This window comes from Sus scrofa, chromosome 1 (genome assembly GCF_000003025.6).
Source record: "Sus scrofa isolate TJ Tabasco breed Duroc chromosome 1, Sscrofa11.1, whole genome shotgun sequence".
NCBI lineage: Eukaryota > Metazoa > Chordata > Mammalia > Artiodactyla > Suidae > Sus > Sus scrofa.
This window is the reverse complement of record NC_010443.5, coordinates 257085052-257101957: the sequence shown is the minus strand read 5'-3', so window position 1 is coordinate 257101957 and position 16906 is coordinate 257085052. Positions and strand designations below refer to the sequence as shown.

Below are 16906 nucleotides of genomic sequence, written 5' to 3'. Positions count from 1 at the left end.
AATGCGGGATCTGAGCCATGTCTGTGACCTACACCACAGCGCATGGCAACGCTGGATCCTCAGCCCATTGAGCAAGGCCAGGGAGTGAACCCACATCCTCATGGACACTGGTCGGATTCATCACCGCTGAGCCACAACGGGAGCTCCTGATCCCCATTTTGCAGATGAGAAAACGGAGGTTTGGGTGGTTGGCTCCAAGTTACCCAGCTAGGAGGCAGTGTGGGGTGGAACCCAGTCTTCAGAGCCATCTCATTCTTGCCCGCTTCTGTCCATGAAACAGGTGGCTGGGTCACATGGGGAAGGAGCCTTTGGCCATCAGCCTCCAGCCTCTTGAGTCCCAAAGAGCCAGCCCCCTAACTGTTCTGCATGGCTGATCCATTGTCTGCCCACAGGGCTAAAAAGATCTAAAGGACAAGGGGAGAATCCAGCCTGTCTGTGAATGCTGAGTACCCAGCTCCAGGCTCCACCTTGAGTGTGTGCTCTGTTCATGTTAGCTGAATGACTAGGGCAAGGAGACACCCTCCACCTCGTTATATATCTAATAGGCCAATTCATGAGGGGGCAGGAGGAATTTGTTCCTTAAACCCTGGCGAGTGCTATCTGGGGGCACTTCCATGGCTGTTCCACACACCCAGTTTTGCAGACAAATCAAAGGCCAGCCGCAAACACCTAAGCAGAGCCCATAATCATAGGCACACACGTAGACATAAGCAAGTATGGCTATGCGGACAGACATGGGCACACCCGTGAAACACAAAATAGCGTGCTTAAATGTCCAAGTGTGGACCTAGAAACTTGCCATCACACAGGCGCATGCAGACAATCCCAGGCCCCGCTGCTCACCTTACCAGGTGTGCAGTCAGACAAACCTGCGTTCCAATCCCAATTTTGCCACCTCTTAACTTGGAACCTCATTTTTTTCTTATCTGTAAAATGAAGATAATGGTAACTCTCTTGCAGGTTGCTGTAGATTTTAAATGATAAAAACGTAAAATACTTAGCCAGATCCTAGCAAATAATAAGGATTCAATTAATAGCCAGAGATGACAACACAGGCGATGACAGAGATGCTGGTGATGTTGAAGATGGAAATGGCCTCCCTCCCTTGGACTCTGACCTGCTCAAGGGTCAGACGCAGGGAAGGTGTTCACTAAATGAATGAATCGATGGTGAGCTGTGCAGCTGCCTGGGAGATGTGGGGGATGTGGCGTCCAGACAGGAAGGTGACCAGGCCACACAGTGTTTGCATGGCTGCTTTTGAACTGCCCGAGATCCAGGCTTCAAAGGCATCACTTTGACATCACAGATCTTTGTTTGCCTCTTTCTGATTTTCATTTCAAAGTTGCCCGTTCCAGGTGGCAGAATGAAGTGATAAACATCGGCTTCCCTTTCCCTCCTTGTCCCCCTCTTCCCCGGCTTTCTCCTCCTCCCCTCTTTCTCCCCTTCCTCCCCCTCTTTCTCCCCCTCCCTCTCCCTCTTCCTCTCCTCCCCTCCTCCCCCTCTTCCCCTCCTCCCTCTCTTTCTCCCCCCCTCCCTCCTCCTCCCTTGCTCCCTTCCCTTCCTCTTCCCCCTGTCCTCCTCCTCTCCAGATTGTAGTTAGAGTCTCTTAGGATTTCTGCATAGGAAGGGAACTGGAAAATCAGATTTAAATACTAAAATGCCCTAGATACTATCCATGCCAAGTAGCCATCAAGCTTCCTACTTGCACACTCCCAGCTGCAGCAAGCTCATCACTTCTCAACGGCAGATTGTTAGGCAGGTCTGCTGTCTAGAAGATTGAAGCCTGCCTCCAGTGTTGTGCTGTCACCCCCCACCCCCACCCCCGCCTCTAAAGCTACCTTTATTCAATGTTCAATGTCCTGAAGTCACCACGAGGTCTGTCTTCAGCTTCCTGGGATGGCCCAGGGAAGGGGCGGTGGCAGCTGAGGAAGTCAGGGAAAGAAAGAGCTCTAGCCTGGGGTGGGGAGATCAGGGTGTGAGTCTAACCTGGTGGTTGTCTGTGAGCAATTTGTTCCCCTTCTCCAGGCTTCAATTTCCCCATCTGTAAAAGGAGGACTTTGATCCAAAAGATTTCTTAGGATCTTTCCACATGAGCACACAAACACCCACTCTTTCAAGCCTTCCTTTCTCCAGCATAACCTCACTCTCTCTTTCTTCAAGCACTCCACGCTATCCTCACCTCAGTTCCTTCACATCCTGGCTCACCATTGTCACTGCTTATGTAAGGGGACATTTAGCAGCGAAACATAACGGTTTATAGAATGTCAGCCTGTGTCTTAAGCAATTGTTAGCTTTATCCCATTAAGTATCTACCCTAAGATCTCACTTTTTCTTTTTTGCAGGATTTTATTTTTTTCTTTTTTCTTTTTTCACTTTCTTTTGCTTTTTTTAAAAAAATGTTTTCCATTACAGTTTATTTACAGTGTTCTGTCCATTTCTACTGTACAGCAACATGACCCAGTCAAACATATACACATATATTCTTTTTCTCACATTATCCTCCATCACATTCCATCACAAGTGACTGGATATAGTTCCCTGTGCTATAAACAAGGCAGGATCTCTTTGCTTATCCACTCCAAATGCAATAGTTTGCATCTATTAACGCCAGACTCCCAGTCCATCTCACTCCCTCCCCCTCCCGCTTGGCAACCATAAGTCTCTTCCCCACGTCCATGAGTTTCTTTTCCTTTTATTTTTTTTAAAATGTTTTGACGTTTTATTGAAGTAGAGTTGATTTACAATGTGGTACATCTATACAATGGAATATTATTCAGCCATGAAAAAATGAAATAATGCCATTGGCAGCTACATGGATGGACCTAGAGATTATCATACTGATGAAGTAAGTCAGGCAGAGAAATACAAATATCATATGATATCACTTATATGTAGAATCTAAAAATGGTATACACATGAACTTATTTGCAGAACAGAAACAAACTCACAGACTTTGAAAACAAACTTTTGGTTACCAAAGTGTACTCGTAGGGGGAGTGATAGACTGGGGTTTGGGATTGGCATATGCACACTGCAGTATATGGAATGACTGGCCAACAGGGACCTGCCGTACAGCAGAGAGAACTCTACCCAGTATTCTGTGACAATCTGTAAGGGGAAAGAATCTGAAAAAGCATGGCTATGTGTATATGTATAACTGAATCATTCTGCTGTACAGCAGAAATTATCACAACATTGTAAATCAGCTATACTTCAATAAAACTTTTAAAAAATGAAAAAAAAATATCCTGCCCCCCCAAAAAAACCAAAAAATCTCACTTTTCTAGGCAAGGAAACTGAGGTTTTGAGTGGACCAGTAGCTGGCTCAAGATCATGCAGCTTGTACGTGGTGGGCCAGGATTTAAGCCCCAGCCTGCCAGATGCTAAAGCCTGTCATTAGCACCATGTTCTCAGAGCTGGGCCCCTGGGAGCTGGAGACATCCGAGCAAGGCCGTCCGCCCACTCATGGGTCTCTCTTCTGCCTACGAGCTTCCTGCCCTGCAGCCCCTGTATCCCCCACAGCCTCTGCTTCCTCGATCTGGCAGTCTCTCTGCTCCTCTCCACAGGGAGAACAACTTCATCAAGGACTTTCCTCAGCTGGCCGACGGGCTGCTGGTGATCCCGCTGCCGGTGGAGGAGCAGTGCCGGGGGGTCCTCTCCGAGCCCCTCCCGGACCTCCAGCTGCTCACTGGTAAGACACACGTGCTGGACCCCTCACTAGCTTGCCGACCACACACCCAGTCTCCAGTACCTATCAGCCCTGAGCATGTCCTGAGGGGCCCGGCCAGACCTCCCCCTTCCTGAGGGATGGGATGTAAAAGGGACCTGCCGTTTCCTGGGCTCCTCTGGGCTGTGCAAAACTGGGGGCTTCCTTGAGACCCGCCAGACTCGGAGCTGAGACCGGATTGACTCTCCTGGCTAACTTCAAGTACATGCATTGTTACTAACCAGTCACCGGGCTGTGTGCTCCATCCGCAAACCTGTTCATCCTGTGTAACGGAACCTCTGTGCCCTTTGATCACCGTCTCCTGGGTTTCCCCACCCCCAACCGTCTTCCCTTTGCTTTTATGAATTCAGCATTTTTAGATTCCACACATGAATGAGACCATGCAGTTCACTTTTAAGTCCTTTTAAAATAAATGAAGTGGGGAGTTCCCATTGTGTCTCAGCGGAAAGGAACCCGACTACTATCCATGAGGACACAGGTTCCATCCCTGGCCTCACTCTGTGGGTTAAGGATCCAGTGTTGCCATGAGCTGCCGTGTAGGTCACAGATGTAGCTCAGATCCCACCTCACTGTGGTTGTGGGGTAGGCTGGCAGCTGCAGCTCCGATTTGACCCCTAGCCTGGGAACTTCTATATGCCACAGGTGCAACACTTAAAAGACAATAAATAAATAAATAAATAAATAAATAAATAAATAAAATAAGTGGACTGCCCACTCCCTACCCCCACCAGGATCCTCTCTCACTTGAAAGCACTTCAGTTACATGGCCTGTTTTTGAACATGGGGCACTGAGCCATCCTATGGGGTGGGCGTTATTTTTCTCATTTTATAGATGAGACTCGAGACTCAGAGAGGTGAAGGGACCAGCTCAAGGCCACACAGCAAATCTACTAGCACTAGGACCAAGTGCCATGGCTTCAGATCTTCTGCCCTTTCCACTCCACTCTGCAGCTTACTGCCCACCAGCCCCTAACCTCTGCCTCTCCCTTACTGACAAGCTGTCTTCCAGGCTCTCCTGAGGCTCACATCTTTTGTCCCACCACAGGATGCCCTTCTGTTCCTCCTCCTCTTCTCCCAGTTCCTCGCTTGCCCTTTTTCAGTGAACTTTCCCAAAATGTAAGGGCCCTGGTTCTGCCTTCATGATACAGTACATTCTGGTTCTGCATTGGTGGTACAAACTGATAGGATTATTTGTTTTGATTCAGGGATCTTTGGAGGTGTCCTAATAAAGGCACTGTTACATTTTTAGAGAGTGTTTTTTTTTAAAAAAAAAAAAACCATAAAAATACTTCCCCCATTCCAGGGCTTCATTTTATCCCATTTTCATTGGGGGGGGGGAATCTAGGACAGAGTCAGAAGATGGGGGTCAGGGGTTGAATAAGGACCAGGGATAGATACAAGGTCAGGGATGGGATGCACGTGAGTGAGTTAGTAAGTAGGGATTTACTGAGAGCCTACTCTATGCCAGGCTCTGTTTCAGCTGCAGGAGCCGGAATCCTGTAGACCCATGGCCTTGACCTCAGGAAGCTGACATTTCCCTGAAGGGGTTTAGATTCCAGGCTGGAGGGACCAGGGGAAGGGTGGAGTGATGCTTAGTTACAGGGAGGCCCAGGGATGGGGTGAGGGGCAGAGAAGATGGCTTTGTCCCTTTCTTGATAATCAAAGGACATTTTTTTCCCTCCATTTGGATACCATACCACCAAGCGAATAAGCTACATCAACAGTTTGCATCAAAATATTGGCCTCCCTCTCTTGAGAATGGTCCCAGCGGTCAACCCCGCCCTCCAAACCTGCTCTGAAATCAGACAAGCAATAGCAGATGGGGCAGAGGCAGCCTGGGTGCTGGCATCTCATCTTCCTGTGCAGGCTGTTTTCTCTACCCTGACTCGAAACATGGCCCTCTCCTCCTCTCCCACTCGCTCTCCTTCTCTCCCTGGTGTCTGCAGAGGAAAGACAGAACAGGCAGAGCAGATCAACAGAGAGGACGTATTTATAACAAAACAACCTCGCTCCAGTGGACATATCTTTGGGGATCATGAATATTTTACTTTAAAATGAAAGCCTTGAAAAAAATGATATTATTCCTGAAAAGGCTAAGGAGGGAAAAAAAAAAAAAAGTTGACAGTAATGGACAACTTTAATACTGCAGTAATGTCCAGGAAGAAAATCATTTGTTCCAGAGAGCTTCTCATTTTAATCTTGGTATCAAATATCTAAATGCCTCCTCACCAGGGGACAAGAGAAAAGGATGGAGAACTCTGCCTGCCATTTGCAGAGGATACATAACAACAATAACAATAAGCACTGGTGTGACTGGTGTTTCTTTTTCACGTATTTTTCTCTTCCTGATTATAAAATAGAGAGTCTGTAGTGCTTAGAGGAGAAAATGGAGATGAATATAAATCAGAAAACAAGAATCTTTTATACACCCAAGTTAACCACTTGCTGACATTCTGTTGTGTTTTTTTTTTCTTTGTTTATGTTTTATCTACACTTATGTTTTGCAAAATGCATTCTGCGGAACGTGAGTTCCAATGGACCCTAAAATGGGGTCGTTGGCCAACAAGATTTGCAAAATGCTGCACACTACCTTCATGTACCTTTAAATTGGTGTGTTAATTTATTCAAGGTGCTGAGAAATTATATATATATAATTAAATATATGTATTTAATCTTGTTTGATTTTGTTTAGCCACTGTTTCTCAGTCTTGTTTGAAATGGAAAACTTCTATGCGTGCACCCAGCATCTTATGCGACAGCAAAGGACATCTCATGTTTGCATGTTAGGAAGCAGTGGTCTACCCAGGGTCAGCAAACATAAAGGGTCGGCTAGTAGATGTGTTAGGCTTTGCACGTAGTCTCTGTCACAACTACTCAACTCTGCTGTCAACGTGCAAAAGTAGCCTTAGGCAATCTGTGCTGAACGGGCTGAGGTTCCATGACCCCCCCCCAATCCTCGTGCATGACATTTCTAGGTTACCTTAGGACTTCCACTGCTTTTAATTCATTTGTCTTACAATATGTCTATGAAATAAGGTCAGCCTAGGTAGTCATGATATCAGATGTGGAAACAGAGGCACCGCACTGTCTAGGGCCCCATGGCAAATTGCCCCCAGGTTAAAGTGGGGCCATAAGCGCACTCTTGCTTGTAGGATAAAGGGGCCATGTACGCTGTAGAGCAGAAAAAAAAGGCAGGATTGGTTCCGAGGTCAGAGGCCAGGAAAGAAGAGGCCTGGGTGGGGGGCTTCGGGGGGAGGGGTCCAGCTAGAACTGTCAGAGAGGGCCCACTTTCTAGGACTGAGCCTCTGCCCACTTAGAAGAGGTGGCCATTACCCAGAGCCCAGGGCTGTGGGGTGGGGTTGTGAGGTGAAGCCTCTAAATGCTGGGCTCACATGACCTTCTTATTTCATCCGCAGGAGACATCAGGTATGACGAGGCCATGGGTTACCCCATGGTGCAGCAGTGGCGGGTCCGAAGCAACCTCTACCGTGTGAAGCTCAGCACCATCACCCTCTCGGCAGGTGAGGACCGCCTCCGGCAGCCAGGGGACTGGCATTATTCAGCACACGTTCCTGGTTCCCAAGGACCCGGGGTATGCCCTGGTCTGGCACTGGGGATGCTGAGGGAATGAGGCCATGCCCCCGCCATCAATGAGCTCACAGGGAGGGGGGACGGACAAGCAGACACACAGTGATGCCCACACATGGCAGTAGGACAGTGCAGAAACGGGGCAGCTGTCCATTCTGGGGAGTCGGGAGGCTCCTGGAGGAAGCACTATCTGAGCAGGGTGCAGAGGATGGATAGGAGAGAGGGGGCAAATGACAGTCCAGTCACACTGTGTTCTCTAAGTGTTTAAGGTGTGTGGATTACAAATGCTTTCAGGCATTGACCCCTCTGGCCTCTCCTGGCTGACTTGTTTTTCTGCTCATCTGCTGCTCAGCAGTAATGCATTCCACCCCCAACACGTGCACGCACGCACACACATACATACTCATTGCCCACACTTTGTACATGTGAATTCCAGCTGAAGCTCGTGGGACACCATTTGTAGTTCTCAAAACAGGACGTTTTCTTTCTTGTCTCTGACTTTTCACATGCTGTTACCCCTGCCTGGATCTCCTCACACATCCTGCAGTACTCAGAGATGCCTCCCTCATTATCTGTTCCCCCTGGAATAGCTCAAGGAATCCCCGTGTTCAACTTCCTATATTAAAGCACTCACTTGATTCATATCAGAATCCTGTCCATCTCCTCTACTGACCTTAGGACTGGGGGTAGTGCTTGGGTCCTGTTTATTCCTGCACCTTATATTTCTGCCTGTTGTTGGTGCTCCTTTGTTTGTTTGTTTGTTTGTTTGTTTTTATGGCCACACCCTCGGCATATGGAGGTTCCCAGGCTAGGGGTCTAATCGGAGCCTTAGCTGCTGGCCTACGCCAGAGCCACAGCAACGTGGGATCCGAGCCACGTCTGCCACCTACACCACAGCTCAAGGCATTGCCACCGGATCCTTAACCCACTGAACAAGACCAGGAATCGAACCCACAACCTCCTGATTCCTAATCGGATCCGTTAACCACTGAGCCACGACGGGAACTCCTAGTGCTCCTTTTTGATGAAGGAATAAAAAAATGAATGAAAATGAGAAGCAATGAATGAGTGAAGGGCTCCAGATAAATGGGGCATGGCCTTGGCTTTTCTACCCTGGCTCTTACTCATGAGGCTGACATGGGCTTATTGTCCCAGTGTCCCTAATTATTGGCCAGCTTTTTTCTTTTTCCTTTCTTATAGCTTTTCTTTGGCATATGAAGTTCCCAGGCTAGGGGTCGAATCAGAGCCTCAGATGCTGGCCTACACCACAGCCACAGCCACAGCAAGACTGGATTCACACTGCATCTGCAACCTATGCCACAGCTTGTAACGCTGGATCCTTAACCCACTGAGCAAGGCCAGGTTTTGAACACATATCTGCATGGACACGATGTTGGATTCTTAACCTGCTGAGCCACAATGGGAACTCCATGTTTTCTTTTTCAATATCACTTTGTTCATGAGCAACATGGGCCTCTTTTAGCCTGCAAAGTGGGAAGTACAGATAGTAATTATTGATGACATCGGCCAAGCACTTTATAGTGTTTTTTATCTTAGGACTTATATCAGTGTCTCAAGAGGAAAGTGCTCTATATCCTTTTTTTGGGGGGGGTAAGGAAACTGAGGGTCAGAGAGGTTAAGTAACTTGCCCAAGGTCACACAGCTAGTGAGTGGCAGAACAGGAGCAGGGCAGGGATTTAATGGCCATGTTGTCTGTCTGGATAAAGAACCACAGGGCCTCTCCATGGTGTTATTTATTCCTTAACAGAAACCATCTCACCGTTAGCTTGCTGTATTAATCACCCAGTTGCATGAGTTAACAGGTTGATGGAGAGGGGTTGTTCTAATCAAGCACCCATTCTTTCAGCCCTGTTTCTGTTTTCATTGCCACCCACACCTTTACACCGCACTTGTGAATACGACTGCAGTGTTCCTATTAGAACTATAAAGGTGTATCTGCTTTAATTAATCAATAGCAATGCTCCCCGAAACCCCCTTGCAAATCAAATGTTGGCAAATTGGATCTCATTTTTAGTGTGGAAGAGGAGCTTGCTCTTTTACATTTTACTTTGATGTGGCAAAATCAGAATCCGTTGTTTTTGTAATAATGGGGCTTGGTGTGTCTGCCGTGTCCAGAAGCAGTGCTGTGGACCTGGTTGAGGCAGGGGTGGAGAAGGATGTACGTGCAGACTCAGAGACAAATGGGACAAATGGGAGCTTCTGCCTCTAAGGCGGTGCTGGTTGAAGGTGCAAAGAGCGGGTGCCCCAGGCCAAGATGGTGTGAAAAGCTTCTTGGGGGAGGGGTGGCTTCCTGGGACCTGGAAGCATTTGTGACTTAGGGAGGGAGTGGGAGGCCATTCCAGGTCAACAGTAGTGGTGTGTGTGTGTGTGTGTGTGTGTGTGTGTGTGTGTGTGTGTGTGTGTTTGGGAGTGGGGGAGGCATATACATGAAGAAAGAATGATAGAAATCCCAGTTCACGTTCAAGAGAAATAAAAAATCTTATGTGGCTGGAGGTAAAGTCTGATATGTGTGACTCACAGGAGATGACCTTGGAGGCCCAGGATACCCAGATAAGGCCACATGGCTTCCTCCATAGCAGGGAGGGGGCCCAGAAGGGCTTAAGGCTCCTGGAAAAAATAGCCTGGAGACCTGCCTGTAGGAGGAAGAAGAGGGCAGGGGAGTAGTGCTTACTGAGTAATTGCTGTGCAGGCCCCATGCCAGGCCCTGTGGACTCAGGTCCGTTTAGAATAGGACTAAAGACAGTTAATAAACAGTAAGGAGGCCTTGACAATGGCAGAAGAAGGAACATACCACTCTTTTAGGGAGACCACGGCAGAGAGAGAAAGAGGAGTGGTATTACAGGATGCTAAGTCAGGGATCAGATCTGAGGATGTGGAGTCAGCTGAGCCTGGTCCGGGCCAGCCCTGGGCTCCAGCCACGGGCAGTTCAAGCCCTGGGTTTTTGGGTGCAGTGGCATGTATACATGTTTTGGGTGGGAAGAGAAGTGGGTTGGAATCCTAGCTCCTCTGGCTGGAACATCAAGGCAGATCGGTTCCAGTCTCTGACCTCTGTCGAGGCTGCCGTATGGGGCTGAGGTTTGCATAGACAAAGTGGCTGAAGCATCTGGCAGTGTGCCTGGTACACGTAGGTGCTCAGTAGACACCAGCTTTGATTTTTCTTGATTGTGACCTTGGGGTCCTGAGGTCTAGGTCACCAGCTTTAGGCCTTCCTCTGTCGTCCATTCCCCCTCAGTCCTAGTGTCCTGTGTGTCCGCCAGAGAGAGCAGTCTTGTGACAAGTGAGGGGATGATGTGCACATTTGGCTGACACCCTGGCAAGGGGATAAAGTCCCACATCCAGGCTTATCATTTACCTGCCACCAGCCTCCCAAGTCTGACCCCCTCCACATGCTCCTCCTCTGTCCAGGCTTCACCAGCGTCCTCAAGATCCTGACCAAGGAGAGCAGCCGGGAGGAGCTACTGTCCTTCATCCAGCACTATGGCTCGCACTACATCGCAGAGGCCCTCTACGGCTCCGAGCTCACCTGCATCATCCACTTCCCCAGCAAGAAGGTCCAGCAGCAGCTGTGGCTCCAGTATCAGAAAGGTAAGCCTGGAGGGCTTGCTGGAGGTGGCGGTCAGGTGGGCTGTGGAGGTAAGGCTGTTGGGGACATAACTAAGCTCCCTGGGAGCTAAATCCTGGCTCTGCCATACAGAAACTGGTGGACTGGGGCAAGTCCCTACCCCTCTTGGGGTTTCACGTTCACTGTGGATAGAATAAGCGGCCATATGGTTTCCCAGGATTCTTTTAGTTTGAGCATTTCTGAGTGCCCAGGTTGGTGTTCTGGACTCAACCCTGGCCTTCTACTGCAAGCTTCTTCTTTCCCACTCTCTCCCCTGGAAACAGCCATCAAGGTGGGGGCGGGAGGAGACTGTGGGGAAGGAAGTCTCGTCTCGTTGACCCCTCCTTCTCTCCAGGCTTCTTGGAGGAATCCGAGACGAGCTCCAGCTCCTTGGGAACAGTCACCTCCTACCCAAGGGGACAGTTTCAAGTCTCCCCATGGAGAGATTTTATCTTTGAGGGGGGGTCACCAGACCTTATTTCTCTCTGACTCTCAGCTATTATCAGAACTAGAATTTCCCAGGAACAGAGTCCTTGAAGAATCCAGTCCCTTTCCACCTCAGTTTCCCCTTCCTGTGAAATGGGCACTTTAGCTAGTCCCATCTACCTCCTACAGTAAGGGAAAGTGGTTTGTGCAGTAGCATTGGGAGAAAGATGAAACAGCACATACATGCGTTATGTGTTATCACAGGGCCATGTATTACAGCCCCATTTCACAGATGAGAAAATGAGTCTCGGATAAGTCAAGTGCCCTTAGACACACAGGAAATAGCACACCAGGGCAAGATTTGCTTCCTGTTATTGTTGTTACTATTACAATCAATTTGTTTAAAAAGAAACTTGGAGCTCCTGTCGTGGCTCAGTGGTAATGAACCCGACTAGTATCCATGAGGATGCAGGTTCAATCCCTGGCCTTGCTCAGTGGGTTAAAGATCCGGTGTTGTCACGAGCTGCAGTGGAGGTCGCAGATGTGGCTTGGATCTGGGCGTGGCTGTGGCTGTGATGTAGGCCGGCAGCTGCAGCTCTGTTTCCACTCCTAGCCTGGGAACTTCCATATGCCATGGGTGTGGCCCTAAAAAGTAAACAAAACAAAACAAACCCAGAAAGGTTCTAGATGGATGGAAAGAGTGAGCTGTGATGTCAAAAATGTGCTTACACCTTCTCCCTATGGGCCAGGTGCCCTACCTGTGAGAACGAGATCAACAGAAAAATCATAAAGCCACAGAAATTGGGAGCCAGAGGAGACTGAGGGGTCCCTCTGGGCTCAGCACTCCCATTTCCAGCTGGGGAAACTAAGGCCCAGAGAGAGGAGCCAGATTGCTCAGAGTCACGCAGCTTCTCTGGGCAGGGCTGGACAGAGCACGGGGGCTCCATGCTCCCCATCTAGCTCTTTTCTTGCTGCCCCTCATCCTGGACTGTGTGGAGCTCTGGTCCACCTGCCCTGTCTTTTCCCGAATCTTTCCCTTTTGTCCCCAGGGCTTATACCCCCTATCATGGTCTCACCGCACCCCCCGCCACCCGGCCCCACCTCCTGTGCACAAGTGTGTGGGGCAAACACAGGGTGGTTTATAGGCTCAGGGGAATAATTGAGTTGTCTGGGAATGGCTTCGTTTTATGGCTGTGACAATGACAGTCTTTAAGGAAGTGCATTAAATCAATAGAAGTCTCATTGTGCTACCCTATAAATAACGTGCCACATCATTAAGCAGGGCAATAAGCTTCCGGACTTTGAAGTAATGCAATTAGGTTATGTTTATAAAAACCTTTGCTCACTGTGGCCACTGAACTAATTTGCCTCATCCTGCATTGGGGGCCTGGGATACTGCTAATGCAGAATCCCATCCCATCACCATCCTTGGCTGCTTCCAGGCTTTGGACTTCCCTCCAGAAAATCCTATTTCTTATACAGTGGATGCATGGAGTCTATGGCAAGGAATATGGGGGTGGGAGCAGGCAGAATACTGAAGGAGCAGCTGGGGGCCCCCTTCAAGACTCAGAGAGCCTTCACGTTTGCCACACACTTGCTGGGTGACTTTGGTACCTTTCTCACTGGGCTTCCAGAGCAAAGGCAGCACTCTTCTTGCTTCCATCATCCATGCTCACTCCCAAGATGATCATGAGAGACACTGAGGCCAGCTCAACTGGTCTGTGTGTTTCTTCCTCTCTAACTTTACCTGATGTGACCACCTGGATGGTACATGAGACCCTATGGTTTTTCCTTTTTCAATGTGGAAGTGATGCTAGGGAGGAGGTGGATGAGAAGCTGCGAATCCCCTCCCTCCTCCAAAGAATGGAAAGCACTCTGGACTCAGGGATAGCTGGTGTGTGTCCCTTTTCTCCCCAGCCACTTGGGTGTCCTCCACATCTATGTGTCAATTATATGTCACTGACATCTGTGAAGCCAGCGTGCAGTGGGCACCAGGTCAGGATGAATCTGGGTTTGGAAGCTGATCACTCTGGTGTGGAGCTTGCTGGGAAAGGATGGATTAGGACAGTGTCAATTGGGACGGCAGGATTTCAAGTCCTGATAACTCTTCTTACATCCCTTCCAGGTAACCTCAAGCAAAGTAACTTCTAAGTCTCAGTTTCCTTATGTGTTAGGTGAGAAATAGTCATTCCCTTGCATGGGTTTTGGGGGGAGCAAAATGAGAATATGGGTGAGACACCTTGCATCCAGTCAGTACATAAAATGGTAGCTAAACATGGAGCAAACATTGTGGGCATCTGCTGAGGACTGCCGTCCTGGCTACAGCTCTTGCTAATAGGTGGCCTCAGCCCTCATTTCTCTCTGAGAAGCACCTGTGACACTAGAAAAGGACAGTGCCTGCCGATATCCTTTCAGCTCAGCGAGAGGAGGGTGGAGGGCTCCAGGAATCTTTGAAGTCTCTGTTTAGCCCCAGCCGGCAGTCTCTTCTTGATGGGAAGGGCCAAGGCTGAAAGAGGAGGTCGGGGAGAGACCAGGCAGCACAGATAACAAGCACGGACATTTGTACATCCCGGCGCAGTTGATGATGGCTCCCTTTGGTCCTCCCCTCCCCCTTGAGGCAAAGAAGCCCAGGGGCCTCACCCCTTATCTTAGAGAAGGGAAACTTCAACTTAAAAGAGCCAGGGGGCTTGTCAGGCCCACAGTTTGTGACTGAATGATCTGTGTCTGAGTTCCAACCTTAGCCCCCATCCGGTGTCTCCAGACATTAGAAACAAGTGCCCCAGCCTTACCAGGTCTGCTGATGATGGGGCTCTGGCAGTCTTGTGATCTAGCCACTAGAAATCACTGGGAAGTTGAGGGGTTGGGGTGAGGGTTCCTGATTAAAATATCTCCCATGAGAGCTTTGCTTGACGCTCAGGCCCCTCAGGGCTTCTAAGTGTGTATTCCACAGGGGGACAACGTCACATTGTCATTTATTCATTCTCTGGCTGACTGGTATTTCCTAAGTGCTCCTAAGAGAAATGTCTTTTGCAGACCTCATGCCTCATGCTGGGACATTGCAGGAGGCCAGACATGGGTGTCGTCCTCCTGTGGGTCCAGCCTGTGATTAGCCTTCCAACAGTCTGGCACTTTTAGGATAGATTCTCTTTTGATCCACTGGCAGACAGCTGGAAAAAAGGAGGTGCTGGCATGTGGTGGGGAACCCAGTCACCATTATACAATGGCCCATAGCTTTTGTTTCATGTACCAGTTCTGATCAGGTGGGGGGAGTGGCTTGTGCAGACCACTCTAGACTCTAGAGCGGTCATTGGGATCACTGGAAAAGAAAGTGATCAATTCATGATATCTGCTCTAAATGCAGAAAGGGGGAGTGGTGGTCTCTACCTATGTATCATTTCCTTGTCATAGGGCAAAACAAAAGCTAGAATAACAGACCCAAATTCTGACAATGATTCCAGAGAGGCACTGGGCATTCCAAGGAGGACTAGAAAGATCCAGGCAGGGAGATGGAGTTTCCTATCACCAAGTGGGCTCTATGGGCACTCCACCAGCCTGGAGGCAACTGGAACACAGGACAGGTCAGTTAGATGGGAGCAGCAGAAGCCAGGAAGAACTGGACCTTAGAAGCAACCCTGGGAGCTCCTGACTCAGGCATGATTATCCTGGAAGCTGTTCAGTCAGGTTCCTTTAAGCATCTCCTCTGCTCCCAGGCCATGCTTCTAAGCATCGTGTGAAGTTTTGAGTCTCTTTCCCCAGCTTAATACTTTCACTGTATGCTCCCATGTTCTTGATGCACCTATATTCTGAAAAGTCTTTCTTCTCCCAGTCAGGGCTTCATTTCACTCTTTGGCTTGATATTCACACATTCTTCCTAGCCTTGACCTTGATACATGGGTCTTATCATGATTAAGACTCCCTGCATGAAGTTAACCTTCTTGGGTATGTCTTGGGTAAAGACGTCCTCATTTGGAGATAAAACACAGGTTGTGCAGTCAAATGGACCTTGGTTCAAATCCCAGCTTTCCTCTTACAAGCTGTGTGATCATGGGCAAATTGATTCACCCTCTAAGATCCGTTTTCCCATGTGCAAGATACAGGATCCAATGAGAGCATAGACACATCAATGATGGACTCATCTAGCATGGAGCCGGGCACCTAATTATTATCTCGAACCAACCCATTCCTTCCATCCATGACTGCTATGCCCACGTAGGTAACTCATCCCAGATGTGTGTGTGTGTGTGTGTGTGTATAGGGCAGGAGGAAATAGGACTTCTAAGTTACTCCCCCCCTTGTCAGTTGACTCAGGACCAAGGACAGGGGTAGATTGGTCTAGCGTGGAGCCAGTGAGGGAGGGAGCCTCAGAGCTCCCCTAGGGAGCTGTCGAAAGGGCTCTGGGATTCTGTGCTTTTGTTATCCCCTATCATTCTCAAATCTGAGAGGACAGTAATAAATGCAGAAATTATCAGTCTGGTAGGTTTCTTGAATTTTCAGTTGCTTCTTTTACATAGAGAAAGTGACTATATAAGGCAAGGGTGTGTGCATGTAAAGGAATTGTTCATTCTGTGTGTGTGAGAAAGACTAAGAGACAGAGAGACTAAGAGACAGAGAGACAGAGGCAGAGAGAGACAAGAGACAGAGACAGAGAGAAATTGACTGAGGGAGCTAGGAAGAGACAGAAAAACAGGGAGATAGACACAGGGAAACTGAAATCCACCAAGAGAAATGGAGAGACACAAAGTATAAGAGAGAAAATGTGTGCAATTAATATGTCTTTCCCAAGTTTAAAGACTCTGTAACCCTGATGAAAGGACGTTCTCCATGTGAAGGTTGAACTGCTCTTGAGTTTAGGTTGGGAGAGTCTGTAGCATAGAGATGTCCCCAAAGATAAATGCCTGTCGCCACCTTTAAAGGATGTTTTATCTCTATTATAATTTCCCAAGACTGTCCAAGGGAATGAATTTCTGCATTTCCATTTGAATTACAGTGCACTTTTGAATGTCAGCTGAAACATTCCTAGATTACTCTTTAAAGGAGTTTTGGCTGATTGAAAGGCAGGCCCTGGGGTTGGGGTGGGAGGAGAAGGGAAAGATGTCCTCAAATGTCACCTCCCTTTGTGAGGACAGCTGTGGCCCAGGGGCTAATGGGCGCTGGAGAACTCTCCTGGGCTTCCAGTTTCCTGAGGGAATTTGCTTCAAAGGGGCCAATCAGGCATGAAAGGGGTCCACCTCAGAGCTGAGACCTGCGTGGGTCCTGGCCAACTTCCCTGGCGCTGCAGTCATCCGGGGGCAGATTTCAGTTCCCATCTGCTTGACCTTTCATTGGCATTTGATGGACTTGACCACTTCCTGCCTGAGGCACTGTCTATGTTTGCTTCTATGGTACCAGATTCTCCTGGTGGCCCACCTTCCTTCTTGCCTGTCCCTTCTCCGTGTCCTCTGCAAGCTCGTCCTTCTCTGCCAAGCCAGTCCGTGTGGTTTGGCAGGACTGTCTTTGTCTCATGTGGGGACTCTCAGCCGCACTCTCTGTTACCATCCCTACAC

At 48.8% G+C, this 16906-nt stretch overlaps 1 protein-coding gene across 6 annotated transcripts in view; it reads left to right on the top strand.

The window, feature by feature from the left end:
• ASTN2 (astrotactin 2) overlaps positions 1-16906 on the top strand; it is a 915211-nt gene that overhangs the window by 638719 nt on the left and 259586 nt on the right. For all 6 annotated transcript variants that reach the window (XM_021074502.1, XM_021074486.1, XM_021074494.1 and 3 more), the window contains 3 exons: positions 3567-3691; positions 7144-7248; positions 10742-10921. In XM_021074502.1, coding sequence (XP_020930161.1) covers positions 3567-3691; positions 7144-7248; positions 10742-10921 — 410 coding nt within the window. The remainder of the gene's footprint in view (positions 1-3566; positions 3692-7143; positions 7249-10741; positions 10922-16906) is intronic.